Source organism: Lagenorhynchus albirostris, chromosome 15 (genome assembly GCF_949774975.1).
Source record: "Lagenorhynchus albirostris chromosome 15, mLagAlb1.1, whole genome shotgun sequence".
NCBI classification, from domain to species: domain Eukaryota; kingdom Metazoa; phylum Chordata; class Mammalia; order Artiodactyla; family Delphinidae; genus Lagenorhynchus; species Lagenorhynchus albirostris.
In genome coordinates, this window is record NC_083109.1 from 71972143 (window position 1) to 71990851 (window position 18709).

An 18709-nucleotide genomic window follows, 5' to 3' on the forward strand; every position below is an offset into this window, starting at 1 on the left:
CGACACTGATGTTCTGCTTTCTGGGAAACCCCACCTCCCTGCGACCCTTTTTTTATTTGTCGAGAAACAGGTCATTTGGCTGCACAGCCCAAAGGTAGGGCCAAGGGGATGTCTCTATCCCCCAGAAAAGGCAACCGTATTTCCCAGCCATCCATGCGTCATTAGGTGCAGGACTCCAACTCCTAGCTTTTTCCGAGGAGGGCGCCAATAGGGAGGAAGGGGAAAAAGGAACTGACCTGATTGGCCAGGGACAAAAAAGACTAGGGCGGTTCACCCATCTAAGAAATGAAGTACAAGACTCCCTACAACTTCGCAGGCTTGTCGTCTCAGCTAATTTGCGTGCGGGAACGGTCCCCGGGTAGAAGCTCTCGCGACATCTTAACCGTCGGCCGGGCTTCCTTAGAAACCAATGAAAGCTTGCTGCAGCGCGGCTCCTCCCAGTCCTCCCACCCCTGCCAAGTTGTTAAACATTCGAAATCCCAGAATTTTGAGTTCAGGCCTGGAGTGCTCAGCGGCTTCTGTCCTAAGTGCGCACAAACACCCATAGACCTGAATGGAGGCCTTTGGGGCTTTGGGAAGATCCTCCCTGCTGGTTGCCGTGTCTCATCTCCCTACCAGGTTGGCCTCCAACGTAGCCTGCAGTGAACTTTGTAAAATCTGACCACTTCACTCCCCTATTAAAAACCCTGCCGTATGTGCGCATGTCCTCTCTATAAAACTTAACTCCTAGATGGCATTCAAGGCCTTCCACTTGTGTGGTTTCAGACCCGTGCCTCTTAAATATTCTGTTTTTGTAACTTGGAATGCCCCCCTTCCCAACGTGTTAACCTATCCAAACACCTCAAGTGTTACTTCCTCCCAGAAGCCTTCCCTAAACCTCCAGCCTGGTTAAAACCCCCTTCATCTGATGTGTTAAGCTCCCTTAACACATCGAGAGCTTCTTTAGGATAAAGAGACACTCAACAGCATTACCTACTGTGTGCTGGGTACTGGGCATAGAAAGATGAATAAGACAAAGTTTCTGCCCTCAGTTTCTACGCAGAAGCTAGACATTGAACAAATATTTTCAAGTGTGGTAAAGACTATGCAGGAAGCAGGCATGCAGGAGAGACTCCCACATGGTTCAATGCCTCTCCAAAGAGGCAATTATGTTAAGACGTAAAGAATGACTTAGAACAAGCCGAGAAAGGATGAGGTGGGAGATGAGATGGCGGATGGTGTGTTCTATGCACCAAGTCCTTGGGATTCAAGAACTCAAGTAAACTTCTAGTGAGGCTGAAGGCAAATAGTGAAATGCAGAATAGTGAAAAGTAAGATAAAGACTTCCAAATTCAACTTTCTACCTCCCAGTCCTAAAAGGGGCCTGGCACACAATAAGGCTCACTCAATACTTTGGTGAACGATGTCCTTGGGACATGATGTTCTCTTCACGAGAGTTTACAGTCCCACAAACTGCTACCTCTTTGTCCATCTGGCAAACTCCCACTCATCTTTGAAGGTCCTTTACATTTATCTCTTTGGTGAGGCCTGCACCCAATATCCACTCCCTTCCAGGGGGCTGTCAGAACACCTATTGTTTCCTTTTCATATGTATATAATATATATATATCATATACATATATATTTTTAAATCACCTTCTTTACTAGACTGTGAGATTCTCAAGAACAAGAACTAGCTCTGATTCCAGATAGATACTTGTACATGTTCCTCCTTTTGCAAGCATCTGTTCCAAAGTCCTCCCACAGTAGGAGGACCTTCCAGTAGGGACTTTCGCTGCTCCCAGCTGAGCCTCCTCACTGATTCTCTGAATTAGGGGAAGCACGCCTTGCCTTTCGCTAGAGTTCCTGCCATAATCTGGCCCTGCCTGCCTCTTCTCCAGCTCCCACACTACATTTCCATTAACTCACTTGGCTCCAGCCATACAAGCCTTCTTTCTTTTCCTCAAACATGCCAAGCTTAATCTCACCTTAAAGTCTCTGTAGTTCTGTCTAGAACATTCTTCATCTAGATTTTCAAATGGCTAACTTTTTCTCATCATTCAAGTTTCATCTCATATATTATATCCTAAGAGATGCCTTCCCTGCCCACATTAAAGAAGCTCCCAACCATAGCCACTCCTTGTTGCATCATCTGGCCCTATTTCCTTCTTACACCTGTCCTTACCTGAAATTATCTTATTTACTTGTTGACATTTTTTACACCTTGAGAAGTGCCATGGTAGCTAAGATTTTTGTCTCTTTTGTTCACTACTGCATCTCCAATATCTAGAATAGTGCCAGGTACATAGTAGGGTTCAATAAATATTTGATGAGAGAATTAACACAATCAAAGTGGCTTTTGGGATCCTGAGGGTGAGTATCACATTCATTTACCCCCTTTTCCCAGCTCTGAGGAAGAGCAAAACTTTGACCAGATGTAATCCCAACATCCAAATTATGTTATGGGTTCTGCAGACTGAGGATCAGGCTTGAGTCCTGGCTCTGCTACCAATTTCCTCATGTAACCTCATTTCTGAGAGAGAATTTGGTGCAACAGGAAGAGCATGAGGTTTGGAATTGGCTACTTACCAACTATGTGACTTTGAGCAAATTACTTAAGTTTTTAGTTCCGTCATTTGTCAAAGGAAGGTAATATGATTGATCCCCACAGGGTTGTTGTAAAGAGACAACCAGGGATTGTAAGCACTTACTGAATGTAATTTCTCTTTCATCATTTCTGAATCTTCGTTGCCCCATTCATAAATTGGGAGAATTAGGTATCTTTTTCAAGAGAAGTGGGAAAATACAGATCTTTACATGAAATATCTCAATTTTTAAATGTTGGAAATTAAATTTTGTAAAAGACCTCTCGTGCTTCTTTTGAAGTTAACTTTTAAACCTGAGAGCCAAACAAGATACTTCTGTGGACTGGATCTGGTCCGTGTGCTATAATTTTCCACCTAGGCTACTGGGTTGCTGGGGATGCTGTGACAGTACTTACTGTGTAACTTAGGCAAGTCAGTTAGCTTCAATTAGCTCATCTGTGAATTTCAATTAGCTCATCTGTGAAATGGACCCACCTTTGTGCGGATCGAGATCAGATGTGCAAAAGGCTTAGCATAACGATGGCGCATAAGAGGCACACCACGCAGCAAACAGCAGCGGTTGCTTGGGTGGCTGTTGGTAAGTATGTATTCAAGGAGCAAGATATCCCAGAGACCAGGAGACCGTGAAGGCGACGCTGCGAAAGGAGAAAAGATGGGAGAAGAGGCAAAAAGAGGGAAGGGAAGAGGTGAGGAGGCAACAGGGTCCGCCCTCCAGGCGGGGCGCCAGCGAGAGGCCCAGGCAGGGGCGGGAGCGCACGTGGCCTATTTCGGGCGGAGCAGATGCGCTTGGCCGCAGCTGAGACCTCCGAGCCAGCCGCAGGAGACGAGCCTTTAAGGTAGGTCACTACCGGACTGTGAGGACCTTGAACACCGACTAGGGCAGCCCGGGGTCTTTGGGAGTCGGAGTTGAGCGGAAGGTACTGGGTGTGGGCTCGCCACCCTCCCGGGGCAGTTTGGGCCGGACGCCTGGGTCCTCTGGCCCCTCCCCTAGGGGGCGGGGTTAGGTATTCCGACCAATGGCCAGTCGTCACCGAGGCCCCGCCTACTCCCCGCCCCCGGAGTCGCGGCGTCGCAGAGTGCCCAACCGCCCGGCGCCCTGGCCTGGGGCAGCTCGAGCGCCCGAACCTGTGGCTGGTGAGTGCGCACCCCCTCAGGGTCTCCGTCCCGATCCTGCCTCCAGCCCGTGCCCTAGAGCTCCGGGCCGCGGACCCAGGCACCGGGGAGTGACTCAGCGCGGGGAGGGTGGTGACTCACTGGGGCTAGAGATTCGAAGTGTTCAGGGCCTTGAATGCCGGGATGAGTGGGGTGAACGAGAGTCTTCCGAGCTGGTCCCGGGATAGGGCTGGGGCCTAGGGCCGGGCTGGGATAGAGGGAAGAAGGTCAGACACAAAGATCACAGGAGAAGCCACGGCTGCACCGCCTTGTGTGGGCCAGAGCCATGGTGGGGGGGCGGGTCCTGAGCTTCTGACTCAGCTCCCTGCCCCAGGACACCAAGATGCCCGGTGAACAGCAGACAGAGGAGGAGGAGGAGGAAGAGATGCAAGAAGAGATGGTGCTGCTGGTGAAGGGTGAGGAGGATGAGGGTGAAGAGAAGTATGAAGTGGTGAAACTCAAGATCCCCATGGACAACAAGGAGGTACGTGTTCCACACCCTGGGGTCCCTTCACCCCTAAACCTGGTGCAGGTCCAGCCTCCCTCACACAGAATCCAGGGATCCTGTCCCTACTTTCCCTTGACTCTCAGGGTTGGCCACCCATCCTTCTGTCCGACAGTCCATGCTGCCATCATACAGATGTCACGCCTACTGTGCCAGGCTCTGTGCTGGGTGCTGGAGAGTAAACGCTCTCCTCGGTTCCTCGAGGAGCTTGATGTCTAGCAGGGTTAGACTGACAAGGGTGTTGAAGGTTTAAAGAGAGGAGTTTTAAGGAGATCAAAATATGAGTTAGATTTACCCATTAGAGACTCTAACTGCCACTAGGTATAGTTCTACTTCCCAAAACCCTACAGGACTCCCACCCACAGCCAGAGCAGCCCTGAGTCCAGCTGGAAGACTCCTGGGCCAGATTTGTGGGCCCAGGCTCCCTCTGATTTCTTCCTGCACAGGCGCCAGTTCCCAGAAAAAGAAAGTTCTGCTGCCCCCTAGTGGGTGTGGTGGGCCCTAGGGGGAGGGGGCTGGCTGCTGTGGCCTCCTCTTCCAGTCAAAATAACTATTTAGGGAATTCCCAGGCGGTCCAGTGGTTAGGACTTTGCGCTTTCACTGCGGTGGCCCGTTTAGTTCTGTTTTCTCAGGCTTCCTTGGCCCATCCTCCTAGCTCAGCCTGCCTCTTCCGGCCCTGTGAATCCCCTGGTCTCCACCTTTGGCCTATAAGTTAAGAACTCAGACTCCAGAGTTTAGGGTGGACTTCCAACTCTCTCACTCACCAGCTGTGTCACCTTAGGCAAGTTTAACCTCTTTGTGGCTCAGTTTCCTCACTGTTACAAGGGAAATCATAATAGCACCTACTTCTTGGGGTTGGGAGGATTAAATGAGTTAATACATGTAAAGAGTTAGAACTGTGTCTGGCACATAATAAACACTATGTAAGTATTTGCTGCTATTCATTTTTCTCCCTAAAGTTCAGGACCTTGGGCTAGGTCATCCTTCTGGAGATTTTTCTACTCATTTTTATCAAGGCCTTTCTGGGTTGAATCCTGAGGCTTGGGAGTGAACAGGGAAACCTAGAACATGGAGGCCTAGAGAATTGAGGGCAAATAACTCAAGGCAGTGGGGAAGGCTTCATGGAAATGACTTTGACGTGGGCCTTGAAAACTTAGTGGGAATTTGGCAAATGGAGGAGGAGGAAGGGCATTTCAGGATGAGGACACAGCAAAAGCAAATGCTCAGAGAAGATAAGGCCAGAGAAGTAGGCGGGGCCAGAGAGTAAAAGGTGTTGAAAGGCAGCTTAGGAGTTTGGACGTACTCTGTTAGGTTATGCGGTGCCATCAGAAGCCTCAAATCAGAGGAGAGACATGATCAGATTTTCTATTTAGAAGAATCGTGGGCTGCTGTGGGGAGACCAGGTCAGGTATGGCTGGTAGCCTGCTCTAAGGTAGTGGCAGCAGGGGAGAGAAGATGGAAATAAGGGGGTTTTGGGGAACATTGATTGGACTGGATGGAGCTAAGGATGGGAAGGGTGGGTGTAGGCATGGCTAGTCATGAAAAGGCTGTAGAGCTAGACTCTGAATGGTATCATGTAGCGGTTAAAAGCATTGGCTCAAATCCTAACCACTATTTACCAGTTTTGCCTCGACAGCCTTTTCATCTATAAAATGAGATAATGAAAGTAAGATCCTTGAAATCCAGTCGAAGTATCACGTGGGTGACTGGATTTGGAGGAGGGTGGAAATGAGAGTTACACACACACATCCCACAAGATAGCTCATCAACTTGCTGTGTGGTCTCCCTGAGTCTCGGTTTCTATGAAATAGTGGTCTCCAAAGCTCCTTCTAGTGTCAACATTCTGTGACTCTCAGCTCTCACCCAGTCCCATGGCCGGTCATTGTCCAGAACAGGCCTTAATTATGCTGCACTCAGTAGCTGGAGTATTCTCTCACTGCCTATTAAAATCCAAACTATATTAAATGAATAGAAGGGTTTTGTCAGAGGGCTCTATGTACATCCAGTCCTGTCTCTCCCTGCTTAAAATTGAACCCTTGAGTGGTATTCTGTTTCTCTCAGCTCCTGTGCCTGGCATTCAAAGGTCTTCATCGTCTGACCTCATGGCTTCATCTCTAGTCACTCAGCACCCATCCCATGCCCCAGCTTCAAACACACCTGACCCTCCTTACCTCGAAGACTTTGCCCATGTGGTCTTTCAACCTGTAGAACCCTCTTCACCTTTCCCACCTGCTTTCCCTAGGAGTAGTGCATCTCCCAGATCAGGCTTCTTCATTTTTAACATGCGTACATATCACCTGAGGATCTTGTTAAACTGAAGAGTTTGATCCAGTAGGTATGGGGGGGACTTGAGATTCTGTATTTCTAACAAGTTTCCAGTGATGCTGACGCTGCTGGTCTGTGGACCACACTTGATTTAGCAATGAGCGAGAGGATAGGGATTGTATTTTATACTCTGTACTCAAAAGAAGGGAGATTCTGACAGCTAAAAAAGCCCAGGTGAGGGAGACAAACTGTGTAGGTAACCTTAAACTTGTCAGTGAGATAGAATTGCATCATTCTATGAGAGAAGAGGTGTTTTAGATAATGACAGACTTCCAGTGTAAACCCTGACCCTGCCGATGGATTAGCTGTAGGACCTTGATAGTCACTTACTTCTGAGTCTTATATCCTTATTTTAAAATGGTGCTAATACAGCCTAACCCAAAGGGTTGTGAGAATTTAAAATAAGAACATGGGTGGAAAGCACTTACCACACTTCCTGGCACACAGTGAGTGCTCAGTAAGTGGTAGTTATTGTTATTAATTAGAAAAGTAATGGCTGAGGAAAAAACTGGAATGTTTGCTCTGGTTTAAAACAAAAACAAAAACACCTTAAGCAGGAAGACAAAATCACTAACTTTATTTTTTATTTATTTATTTTTAAAATAAATTAATTTTTTTGGCTGCATTGGGTCTTTGTTGCTACACTCAGGCTTTCTTTAGTTGTGGTGAGCAGGGCTCCTCATTGCGGTGTCTTCCTTGTTGTGGAGCACGGGCTCTAGGCACGCGGGCTTCAATAGTTGTGGCTTCTGGGCTCTAGAGCGCTGGCTCAGTAGTTGTGGCACACGGGCTTAGTTGCTCCATGGCATGTGGGATCTTCCTGGACCAGGGCTCAAACCTGTGTCCCCTGCATTGGCAGGCAGATTCTTAACCACTGCGCCACCAGGGAAGTTCCAAAATCACTAACTTTAAATACTTGGATTGTCATATTCTTATACTACATGTATCCCCCTAGTACCCTCATGTTATAGTGCAGATACCCTGTATTCTAATTTTTAAATCTAACAGCTGTAGAACTTAAAAGGCATGTAAGTCTGGTATTTGCCAGGCTTCAGTCACTTACCTGTTTGCTCATTTATTTAATGCTCTTCTTCAGATAGATTCACATTGTTTTGTTAAATAAATTTACCCTCATCTGAGCAGTAATACTGATGAAATTGTGGGTTTCATGTGATCTGTTGTTTTTCTAATATCCATGAAAATAAATACATAATGATCATAGTAAGATAAGAGTTAGCCTACATAACACTTAGAATCCTCTTGCATTCTGTGATGTGCATACCTCAAGTCGGGAAATATTGATCTCACCTAGCCTAGCTTGCCTTCCTTGGTTCACTGAGGCAGGGGAAGGGAGGGACTTGCCTGGGGTCTTAATGAGCTAGACTCAGCCCCTCTTACGAAGATTCTTCCTAGGGCACCCAAGGCCCCTCCTCCTGGAGCTGGAGATACCAAGGGTACTTGTGTGAAGAATTTCTTTTTCACAAGATAGTGAATCCAGCATAAGGAAGTCCTCAGGCTGGTCAAAGTCACCTTAAAGAAGGGTGCCAAAGAAAAACGGGCCAGAAAAATACAGATATAATGAGAAAAATTCTCTCCACGATGGCTGACGTGATGAAATAAACCCAATAGATGTCAAAACCGGGGCAAGACTGGAAAGCATGACCTTGAATTCAGACTGCCGAATTTGCTGTGGGGAGTTTCTCGATTTAAAGTATCAAGTTGTATTTTAACCTTGAATCCCTCTTAGAGAGTGCCAGGCACTTGGAGTCCAGCGGCTGTCACATCTTCATGCTGTGTGTGCAGGGAAGCAGTGTAGCCTACTGGTTAAGGGTGAGAACTCTAAGGTCAGTCCTGACTCCCACTGGCTATGTGAATTTAATCTCTCTGAGCTCAGTTTTCTCAAAAGATAATGCCTGACTCAAGGGGGAGTGACAGGAAGATTTAATACAATAATGTACATAACAGCACTGTCAGATCTTTACACTGTAATGTTATCATTATTATCATTATCATGATAATAGTATTTAAGCCAGAGTTCCCTTGGCTGGTGACCAGTTTCCCAAACTGCCTTGTTTTCAAATTTCTGAGGTGGTTACCAAAAAGCTACTGTCTTTTTAACAAAGGATCTTGAAGGCCCTGAAGGTGCCCTCCTTACAACTTCAGAAAGAAGAGGCCTCGCCACTCCCTAGTTGTCATTTACCCTCTCTTAACCTGTTTCCTTATCTATAGAAGAAGAATAGTGATAATCACTTGGTGGAGATGGAATATGGGGAGAAAGAAGCTAACACTGTCTTATCCTTAATATGTGCCTGGTTTTTCATTTGGTCATGAATGAATATCCTATTTGCTTAGTCCACAGTAGAGATTTAACACCACTTTTGCTAGGATGAGCCTTCTCTTTTCTAAGAAGGAAGCAATGTTTCCTCAGTATTCCTCTTTACTGTTAGTACAAACTGTTTTCCCTTCATCTGCCTCTTATAAAGCATTTCTTTTTCTGATTTTATCTCCAGAGGCCCAGACCTCATGAAACTGGCTTATTTTTGAATTTTTTTCATTTCAGGCCTCAGAATAGTTTTTGGGTTTCACCCTGGCTGCCTTTTTTGCAGCTTAAAAAATGATAGGTGCTTGCTCTTGAAAGTTTATTAGAGAGCCTGGACTTGATGGTGGCCTGGTTTCTAAGACACCGTGCTCTCCTGGGTCTCTTACCTCACTGGCTGCTTCTGCTCAGTCTCCTTTGCTGGCTGCTTTTTGTCTTGCCACCCCCATTTCTCTCTGCCTATTCCTTGGGCGAACTCATCCAGTCTCAAGGCTTTAAAAACCACCTCCACGCTGATGCCTTCCCAATTAACATCTCCAGCCTGGGCCTCTCTCCTGAGCTCCAGATGTGTCAAGGAGAACCGCAGATAAGATCAGAAACGGATAGTAGGTACCAACTTGCGCCTCCCTCCACCCTCAGCTCTGTAGATGGCAATTCCGCCTTTGTGGTTGCTAAGCTCAAAATCCTTGGAGTCATTTTTACTCCTTTCTTTACACCTCATGTCTAATCTACTATCAAATTTGCTGTCTCAAACTGCAGAATATGTCCAGAAGCAGACCACTTCTCACCACCTTCACTTCCCAACTTTGTCACTGGGTCCAAGCCACTGTCTTCTCTGGCTTGCAGTACAGTAGCCTCCTCACTGGGTTCCTGCCCCCTCCCCTCCTTTATTCTTTTTTTTTTTTAATTAATTTTTTTTTTTGGGCTGCGTTGGTTCTTCGTTGCTACGCATGGACTTTCTCTAGTTGCGGCGAGCGGGGGCTACTCTTTGTTGTGGTGCGTGGGCTTCTCTTGTTGCGGAGCACAGGCTCCAGGCATGTGGGCTCAGTAGCTGTGGCTCACAGGCTTAATTGCTCTGCAGCATGTGGGATCTTCACGGACCAGGGCTTGAACCCTTGTCCCCTGCATTGGCAGGCGGATTCTTAACCACTGCACCACCAGGGAAGCCCCTGAAACCTTTTAAAATATGAGTCTAATCTGTTCCCCTCCTTGCTCAAAACCGTCTAACATCTCTATTGAGTCCTCACCTCATTCACATGCAAGGCCCTATGCTAAGATATCCCCTTCAGGACCACTCCATGGATTACTCTTCCCCTCCTGCCGTCCGCCCTAAGCACTGTTTCTGGCCATTCCTAGAACAGGAAAACTGCTGTCTCAGGGCCTTGCTTTTCCCTCTGGAACCTGCTCTCTCACCTCCTTAGGTCTTCGCTCATGTGACATCAGCGAGGTTCCTCAACCCTATTTAAATTTGCAGCACCCCCTCCAATACCAGCACTCCTTATCCATTCTTCCTGAAACTAGGAATTCAAAAAAAAATTTAATGTTGAATCCCCAGTTCCTAGAACAGAGTCTGGCACATTGTACGCGTTCAATAAATACTGTATGAATTAATAAAGAATAGCTAGAATTACACTAGGCATTGTGCTATGTGCGTTTATGTTAATCTCATTTAAAGCGCACAACCGTCCTGAGAGGCGCACCCCGTGGCTTTTCCTACTGTACAAACGGGGGACGGAGAGGCTGCAACCGGCAGAGCCCCAGGTCTCTGGCTCCCGAGCCTCTCGGTCAGGGCTGACCTGTCCCCTGTCCCCTCTCCCCGCAGGTCCCGAGCGAGGCGCCAGCGCCGTCGGCGGACCCGGCGCGCCCACACGCGTGCCGGGACTGCGGCCGCGCCTTTGCGCGCCGCTCCACATTGGCCAAGCACGTCCGCATACACACGGGCGAGCGGCCCTTTGCGTGCACCGAGTGCGGCCGGCGCTTCTCGCAGAAGTCAGCGCTGACCAAACACAGCCGCACGCATACAGGCGAGCGGCCTTACGAATGCCCAGAATGCGACAAGCGCTTCTCGGCCGCCTCGAACCTGCGGCAGCACCGGCGGCGCCACACGGGCGAGAAGCCGTACGCATGCGCACAATGCGGCCGCCGCTTCGCGCAGAGCTCCAACTACGCACAGCACCTGCGCGTGCACACGGGCGAGAAGCCGTACTCGTGCCCGGACTGCGGACGCGCCTTCGGCGGCAGTTCGTGTCTGGCGCGCCACCGACGCACGCACACGGGCGAGCGGCCGTACGCATGCGCCGACTGCGGCACGCGCTTCGCTCAGAGCTCGGCGCTGGCCAAGCACCGGCGCGTGCACACGGGCGAGAAGCCGCACCGCTGCGCCGTGTGCGGCCGCGGCTTCGGCCACCGCTCCAACCTGGCGGAGCATGCGCGCACGCACACAGGCGAGCGGCCCTACCCATGTGCCGAGTGCGGCCGGCGCTTCCGCCTCAGCTCACACTTCATCCGCCACCGTCGCGCGCACATGCGGCGCCGTCTCTACATCTGCGCGGGCTGCGGCCGGGACTTCAAGCTACCCGCCGGAGCCACTGCCACTGAGCGCTGCCCAGATTGTGAGGGCAGTTGAACCGCCATTCTTGTCTCCGCGGGGTGCGAGCTGGGGAGGGGCACGGTAGTATCCCGACCTGGGGCTGCGTTAACCTGGACAACTCCCCGCCCCGCCTCCTGCGTCTCAGATGGGGTGGGACGGCGGGCCTGGCTGCCCTGGAACTGGGAGACAGGGAGGATCCCCTACCGGGGGTCCCTGGAAACGCGCCCACCTCCCCCTCATTACATCCCCTCGGCCCGTGTTAGAGTGAATAAAGTATTATATCCTCACCCCACCCGTGCCTGTGAATGAGGTGGGTGGGGTGTGAATTAGGAGGAAAGTTGGGGGTCTCTCCAGGCTTAGGTGATTTAGGTGAATTGTCATGGAGTCAAGTGGGGCTATAAGCCCAAAAGTGTTCCAGGAACTGGTTTTGTGTGTGTGTGGAGTCATTCCACGCTTGGCCCTTGGTTATGTCTTCATGACCTCAGACCTAGAAGGGTCCATAAATTTAGCGCATTTGTGATCAACAGGCACTGCATTCTGCAGAGCTTTGAGTCAGCCGGCATGAACCTCATGGAACTTGGTCTAGTAAAGAGAAGCAATAGTGGAAACTTTAGCACGAGGTTAAAGAACTTCAGTGCTACATTATTATTAGCTCATTTTCATCCTCAAAGCATCCCAAAGTGAGGTAACTCTTTTACCTCCATTTCTGCAGATGAGTAAATAGGTACCGACAGCCAGTGAATGGCACAGTGAGGACAAGTACACAGGCAAGTGCAGTCCCTTGTCATTGGAACTCTGATGGGGGAGTTGCTGGAGAGGAGAGGTCTTCAGTGCAGTCTTGGAGTTTAGAGAGGCTCTTCTCAGAGGTGGCATTTAAGCTGGTCTTAAGGTCAAGAGAGTTGGGGTTGGGGACGTATGGAGAGAACCCCTGAACCTGCATGCCAGGCTTGTTAGAGCTTGCAGATGTCCTCTGGGGTGGAAGGCAGGGACAACAAGCAAGGACGTTGGCAGGAGACAGACCACTAAGGACCCTGGAAACCAGGTTAAAGGTTCCAAGGCCACAAAGAAGCCTTGAGGGATTAGAGGGGAGGGAGGCATATGGCATATTATTGAGCTAGAATTAATAGGAGTTAAAGTGGACGTGCGGAAAGGAGAGATGGGGCTGATTTCATTTCTTAGCTTGGGTGACCGCAGGCAGTGTCACTGAGATGGGGACACAGGAGCAGGAGCAGGAGCAGGAGTTGAAGTGGCAGCAATTGTTACACCCCAACCTGGACACATTGAGTGTGAAGTAAATGTGGACGGGTCAGGGAGGCGATTGGAAGTAACACCTTGGGGATATCAGGTCTGGAGGGCATGGCACCACATCCAGAAGAGGGTAGTAGAGAACTTGAGTCTGTGACAGAACAGCCAGAGGTAGAAAAGCAGAAGCGTCTTGTCTGGGAAATCTAGAGGAAAGTGTTTTATGGAGGAAACAGCTCAGTCAGATGCTGCTGTGGTGTCCACTGTGTGTGAATTCGGGGAAAGTGATGAGAACGGTTTCAGTGGAGGGGTGGGGGGTCAAAGCCAGCGTTGAATGGGTTAGGGTAGAAATGAGACAATGAAGAAGCAGAGTGGATGGGTGTAGATCCATTTCAAGAGGTTTGGCTGTGAAAAGCATGAGGGAAGTAGCTAGAGTTTTGTTGGTTTTGTCTTGTCAATACGAAAGAGACTCAAGTATGCTTTTTTTTTTTTTTTTGCGGTACGCGGGCCTCTCACTGTTGTGGCCTCTCCTGTTGCGGAGCACAGGCTCTGGACGTGCAGGCTCAGCGGCCATGGCTCACGGGCCCAGCCGCTCTGCGGCATGTGGGACCCTCCCGGACCGGGGCACGAACCCGTGTCCCCTGCATCGGCAGGCGGACCCTCAACCACTGCACCACCAGGGAAGCCCTCAAGTATGCTTTATGTGCTAATGGGATGGGCTAATGGAAAGGAAAAGACTTTGATTATATGGAGGAGAGAGGAGATAACTGATCAAGGAGACAGGATGAAATAAGAGATCAATAAGCTAAGGCTCCTGCTATCACTGGTGGGCAGAGGAAAGGAGGGTTTGGGAAGTTAAAGCTAAAGCAGTTCCAATCTGATGGATTCTCTTTTACCGAGGAAGTAAGAGAGGTCACTGGTTAGGAGGAAGTGACGTCATTAATAAGAGTGAGGCCAGTAAAGGGAAATGCTTTATTTTACTGATGTGGAATCAGGTTTCACCCTGTGAAGGCGGCAGGCTGCTAGTTCCCTGGGTAGCTCTGAAAAGAAAGTGATGTGCCTGGGGTCACACAACGGGTGAATCATACATACCCAACACTATCTTTAGGTGTAGAAGTGGAACAAGCAAATTGGCCTTGGGAGAGAAGGAGGGGGCTAAGGGGTCCAAGCCCCAAAAGAGAGGAAGCCCTGTTCTGCTTCATATCAGACAGACCTGACCCTGATTTGTGCTGGGGGCCAAGGGAGAGGGGCAGAGAGCTCTCTCAGGGACAAGGCCCACGCCTGCCTTAACTGTTGAAATTTCCTGCTCTGTGCCCCTGAAAGTTTTGAGTTGAAAAGGCAAACAGATAATGACAACTGCAAACTTACACTGTCCTAAGCACTCTACTTAGAATAACTTACTTAAACCTTACAACCCTATTAGGTAGATAACATTATTTTCATTTCATTTAATGTATTTATTTATTTATTTTTGGCTGCGCGGCACGTGGGATCTTAGTTCCCCAACCAGGGATGGAACCCACGCCCCCTGCGGTGGAAGCGCAGAGTCTTAACCACTGGACCATCAGGGAAGTCCCTTATTTTCATTTTAGATGAGGAAATGGAGGCACAGAAAGGTGCCAATATAATCCAGAACATCATCCAGTATCAAAGATGGCATTTGAACCCATACAGCCTGGCTCTAGAACCTGGGCTCTTATCCAACACTACATAAAGCCTCCAGTCTTGTTTAGAGAAGGGGAAGGGACTTACTTGCATGAGGTCAGACAGAGAACTTACTAGAAATCAGATCTCTCTGCTCTGTAGGTGGGCAGTATAATAGAGAAACATGGGCTTTGGGCTCACAGGTATCCCTGGTACCCCTCTCCAGCATGTGCTGAGACAGAGAGCCTCCCCAGCTGCCCCAGGAAGAATCCAGAAGTTGCTAACCAAAACTTTTATTGAGAGAGAAAAAAACAGGAGGCTACCTACTGGAGGTTCTTGGGCCTCAGACCTCAAGAAGGGTAGCGCCCAGGCCCATGATCTGTTAGGAAAGGACTAGAATGAGGTAGCATGGCTGGAGCACCCTCTGCTCCTCAGATGCCGTGCTGAGTTGCAGGTTCTGTGCCCATGTTTCTAGGTTGAGGCCTGACCTGTGGACTCACAGGCAAGGTCTGCAGGCCCCACAGCCTGGTTTTCAGAGGTGGCCCCATGGGGCAAGTCTGTGTACTTGCGGGCGGAGCCGCGGGACAGATGCACTGGGTAGCGTCGCCGGTTGGTGTCCATCTTGGAGAGCACTGCTCGGGGCAGATCTACACGGCAGCGGGCTGCCAATGCTACCAGGTAGATGAGGACGTCACTGAGCTCCTCTTGAAGGGCTGCTCGTTCCCTGGGGGGCCAGGCTTGGGGCCCAGGCTCCTCATCCGGCTTCCACTGACTGGGGACAGGACACAAAGACAGGCACACACACATAGATGCTAGCTAGGCCAGTGGGTTCCACCTCTCTTAGGGGCACACCCCAGGCCTTGCAGCAATGAACTCCCACCTCCTAGGAAGTTCCTCCAAAGACAAGTCAACCCAGCTAGGCCCTGGAATCTTCATGGTGGGGAAGAGACCCCATCAGATGATTCACCCAGACCTCTGTGTCCCTACCTGAGCCAAGGAGTAGCCAAAAGGACACTTCACTTATCGAGACACAATTCTACTCCTCCCCTGCCGGCCTTAGCCACTGCCACCCCAGACTAAACCTTAGACCTGGACCACTGCAGAAGCCTCTAACTCATCTTCTTACCCTGCACCATCTTTTAAAAGCACAGATTACATTTTGTCCCTCCCCTGCTTAAAACTCCCCCAAGTGTGCTTGGAATAACATCCAAACTCCTACCATGCCCTCCAGGTCCTGCATGAACTGACTCCTTCTTCCAGTGTCATCATCCACCATGCTCCCTCTCACTCCCCACCTAAAGCCACTCTGGCCTTTTCTGCCTTGCAAACGGGCCAAACTGTCACAGGGCCTTTGCACTTACTGCTCCCTCCGCCTTGAATGCTCTTCCCCCCATCCTTCCCATGGCTGGCTGTTACTCAGGTCTCAGCTCAGATGTCACCTCCTCAGAAAAGCCTTCTCCCTTCTGTTACCTTCTTTCTCATCACCTTGTGTTACTTTCCTCATAGAACTTGTGACAATTCCACATCTTTTAAAATTAGTTCACTTATCTATTGTCAGTCTCCTTGCACTGTGATGGTAGGAACTGTGTCTATCTTGTTCAAGGCCATATCTCGATTCTAGAGGACATAGCACACAGATGGTGGTCATGAATCTGTAATGAACGAATGGCTTGCCCTCACACACATCAGTGCCCTCATTTGTCCATCCCACAGTGACTGCCCTGACTTAGGTCTCACCACCTTTTGCCTCATCTACACCAGCTTCCTCACTGGTCTCCCCGACCCAATTCTCTTGGGGATCCAATCCACCCTGCAGACACAGTGACCTTTCTACCATTCAAATCTGGTCAGGTGTTCTGTCCAAACTCCATTACTTCCCAGCCCTGATTCTATCATTCTGTGTTCCTATCCTACCCCTGTCCTCCACAGCCACAGTATATTGAGTGCCTATTGTATCCCAGCCACTTGGGACACACCAGAGACCAAAACAGACAAAATCCTTGCTCTTCCTCAAGAAGCTTACACTGAAAGAATCTTATATTCTCCCTGAATTTAACTTGCCCTTTCCCACCTCACTACCTTTGCAAATGTAAACTCCCCCTGTCTGGAATGCCACAGGCAGGTCTTCTATAGAATACCTGCCTTTCCACCCCAGAGGCAGAGGTAAAGGACAGTTACCACTGTCCCCTCTTAGACAAGGACCTGCCTTGCTGTTTTCACACCTTTCTCTCCCAGGAGACTGGGCACCCCTAGAGGGCAGGGACCCATAAGTCATCTTTGTATGCCCAGCAACCATGTACAGAGCTTGGTAGTGAGGAGGGGAAATTGGATCCAGGGATATCTAGTGGTCAAATAAATCCTCCCCTCCCCTCCCCAACACACAGACTCTTCCGGAAGCCTGTCATCTACTCACAAGAGCTCTGCCAGCTCCCCTACTTCCCCTACCAAGGCCAGGAGGAGGTTCCGAGGTTGGTGGAACTGGTCCCAGTCTCGTTCAGCAGCAAACTCAGCATGGAGGCGGCGGCTGGAATAGGAGAAAGGGGTGGAAGTCCAGGTCCCAAGGTTAGGGGATGGGGGAGGAGATGCAGGGCCCTGGCAGGTACCTCAGTGATATGTAATGGGGGCATGGGTATCAGGGGGGATTCTGCAACCAATTCCTTGCGTGGCCTAAGCAAGTCGTTTCCTCTTTAGGGAACTTGGTTTCCTCATCTATAAAATGGGTGGGACCTTACACAGACCCTAAATTGTCGAAATCTAATAATACCTTCTTTTTCATTTTTCCACCTCCTGCTGCTGCTTCTGCAGTTTTCCTCCATCTGGAATATCCCTATCTCTGTATATCTAAATCCTATTGATTTTACAGAATACAGCTCCAGGACACTTCCCCTAAGAAGCCCTCTTTGATTTCCTCCAGCAAGAAATGCCTCCCACCTCTCAACACTACATTTACCACCGTCCTACCTCCCGCTCCTGGAGGGCAGAGACAGGGCAGAAGCAGCATCGTACTCCGGTATATCCCCTGCCTCAGGTGTGCATTAAGCCCATTTTACAGAGGAGGAGGTTAGAAGGCTCGCCTGCGGGGGTCAGCCAGCAGAGCTAGGACCTGAGCACAGCTGCTAGCCTTCTTCCCGACCACGTGGAGGGGCCCTCCCCAAACGGAGGGAGAAAGGGGGCGATCTCCCCAGCCCAGCCTGGGCAAGGACGGCTTACATGTCCTCGAGCGTTGGTTCCGAGCTGAAGCTGAAGGGGGCGGCAGCAGCAGTGCCCTCTCCTCCTGCATCCCCACGCGTCTCCCCACCCGCGGACATACCGCCCACCCCGCCGCAGCCCTGACTTGCTGAAGAATCTGGAGCCAAGCTCGGAGCCCCCGCCTCCAGAGCGCCTGACCAATCACAGGCGTTCATGATTGCTTCACGGGGGCGGAACCAAAAGAAAGACCAATTTCTTACGTGGAGTTTGCTACAGCCCGCCCCTTACCCGGACAGGACCAACCTAAGAGGACTTGCGTTCTTTGGCGCCGGCCCCCGAATTCTTCAGTCTTGACCAAGCATCTTAAAGGTATAGGTACCAGATTCGACCAAGGGAAGAGACAAAAGGCAGAGAGTGGAGAGCGCAGGCGCATCACTTCCCTTTTGGGCGCCAGATGGCGCCAAAGCAAAATGATGGCGGGGGGCCCCGTGGAGAACCCCAGCAATGAAGGGTTTAAACGAGAAAGGGGAATTTATTAAAAGGATACAGGAATGTCTCCAGGATACAGCTGAGCCTGAGGAGTGAACTAGAAGTAGGGTAGCTGTTTCAAGTATTTTACATATTTATTTATTTTTTGGAGGCCTTGCTAAATCTATAGTTTCTTTTTATTTTTTGATTTTTATTTATTTTTTATACAGCAAGTTCTTATTACTTATCTATTTTTTACATATTAGTGTATATGTGTCAATCCCAATCTCCCAATTCATACCCCCCACCCTGTGCCGCTTTCCCCCCTTGGTGTCCATACGTTTGTTCTCTACATCTGTGTCTCTATTTCTGCCTTGCAAACCAGTTCGTCTGTACCATTTTTCTAGATTCCACATATATGCGTTAACATACGATATTTGTTTTTCTCTTTCTGACTTAATTCACTCTGTATGACAGTCTCTAGGTCCATCCAGGTCTCTACAAATGACCCAATTTCTTTCCTTTTTATGGCTGAGTAATATTCCATTGTGTATATGTACCACATCTTCCTTATCCATTTGTCTTGTCAATGGGCATTTAGGTTGCTTAAGCATTTTACATATTTAATCCTCACAGCAACTCATTCAATCCTCAAGTCAGCCCTCTGAAGTAGGTAATACTATAATAATCATCCA

General features: G+C 49.5%; 2 protein-coding genes across 3 annotated transcripts; one reads left to right on the top strand and one right to left on the bottom strand.

Moving 5' to 3' along the window:
- The first annotated feature begins 3346 nt into the window (after positions 1-3346).
- On the top strand, positions 3347-11758 carry ZNF771 (zinc finger protein 771). 2 transcript variants are annotated; one of them, XM_060125042.1, is made up of 3 exons: positions 3347-3421; positions 4072-4221; positions 10704-11758. In XM_060125042.1, exons 2-3 carry the CDS (start codon positions 4081-4083, stop codon positions 11505-11507), a joined length of 945 nt encoding a protein of 314 aa, XP_059981025.1. In that variant the 5' UTR covers positions 3347-3421; positions 4072-4080; the 3' UTR covers positions 11508-11758. The 2 variants fall into 2 exon arrangements, with proteins under 2 accessions (XP_059981025.1, XP_059981024.1); XM_060125041.1 differs by lacking the exon at positions 3347-3421 and adding an exon at positions 3644-3719.
- A 2876-nt stretch (positions 11759-14634) lies between these two features.
- Positions 14635-17701, bottom strand: DCTPP1 (dCTP pyrophosphatase 1). The gene is made up of 3 exons (XM_060122951.1): positions 17568-17701; positions 16771-16881; positions 14635-15129 (listed from the first exon to the last, which is right to left on the bottom strand). The coding sequence occupies exons 1-3, from the start codon at positions 17663-17665 to the stop codon at positions 14829-14831; spliced, it is 510 nt and encodes a 169-aa protein (XP_059978934.1). The 5' UTR covers positions 17666-17701; the 3' UTR covers positions 14635-14828.
- Positions 17702-18709: the final 1008 nt, after the last annotated feature.

Excerpts from the sequence above, each read along its gene's own strand:
- ZNF771 (XM_060125042.1), top strand. The coding sequence starts at position 4,081 with ATGCCCGGTGAACAGCAGACAGAGGAGGAGGAGGAGGAAGAGATGCAA. Across the intron at positions 4,222-10,703 it reads TCCCCATGGACAACAAGGAG|GTCCCGAGCGAGGCGCCAGC; the intron begins GTACGTGTTCCA and ends CTCTCCCCGCAG.
- DCTPP1 (XM_060122951.1), bottom strand. The coding sequence starts at position 17,665 with ATGTCCGCGGGTGGGGAGACGCGTGGGGATGCAGGAGGAGAGGGCACT. Across the intron at positions 16,882-17,567 it reads GAACCAACGCTCGAGGACAT|CCGCCGCCTCCATGCTGAGT; the intron begins GTAAGCCGTCCT and ends CTCCTATTCCAG. Across the intron at positions 15,130-16,770 it reads GGGGAGCTGGCAGAGCTCTT|TCAGTGGAAGCCGGATGAGG; the intron begins GTGAGTAGATGA and ends TCCTGTCCCCAG.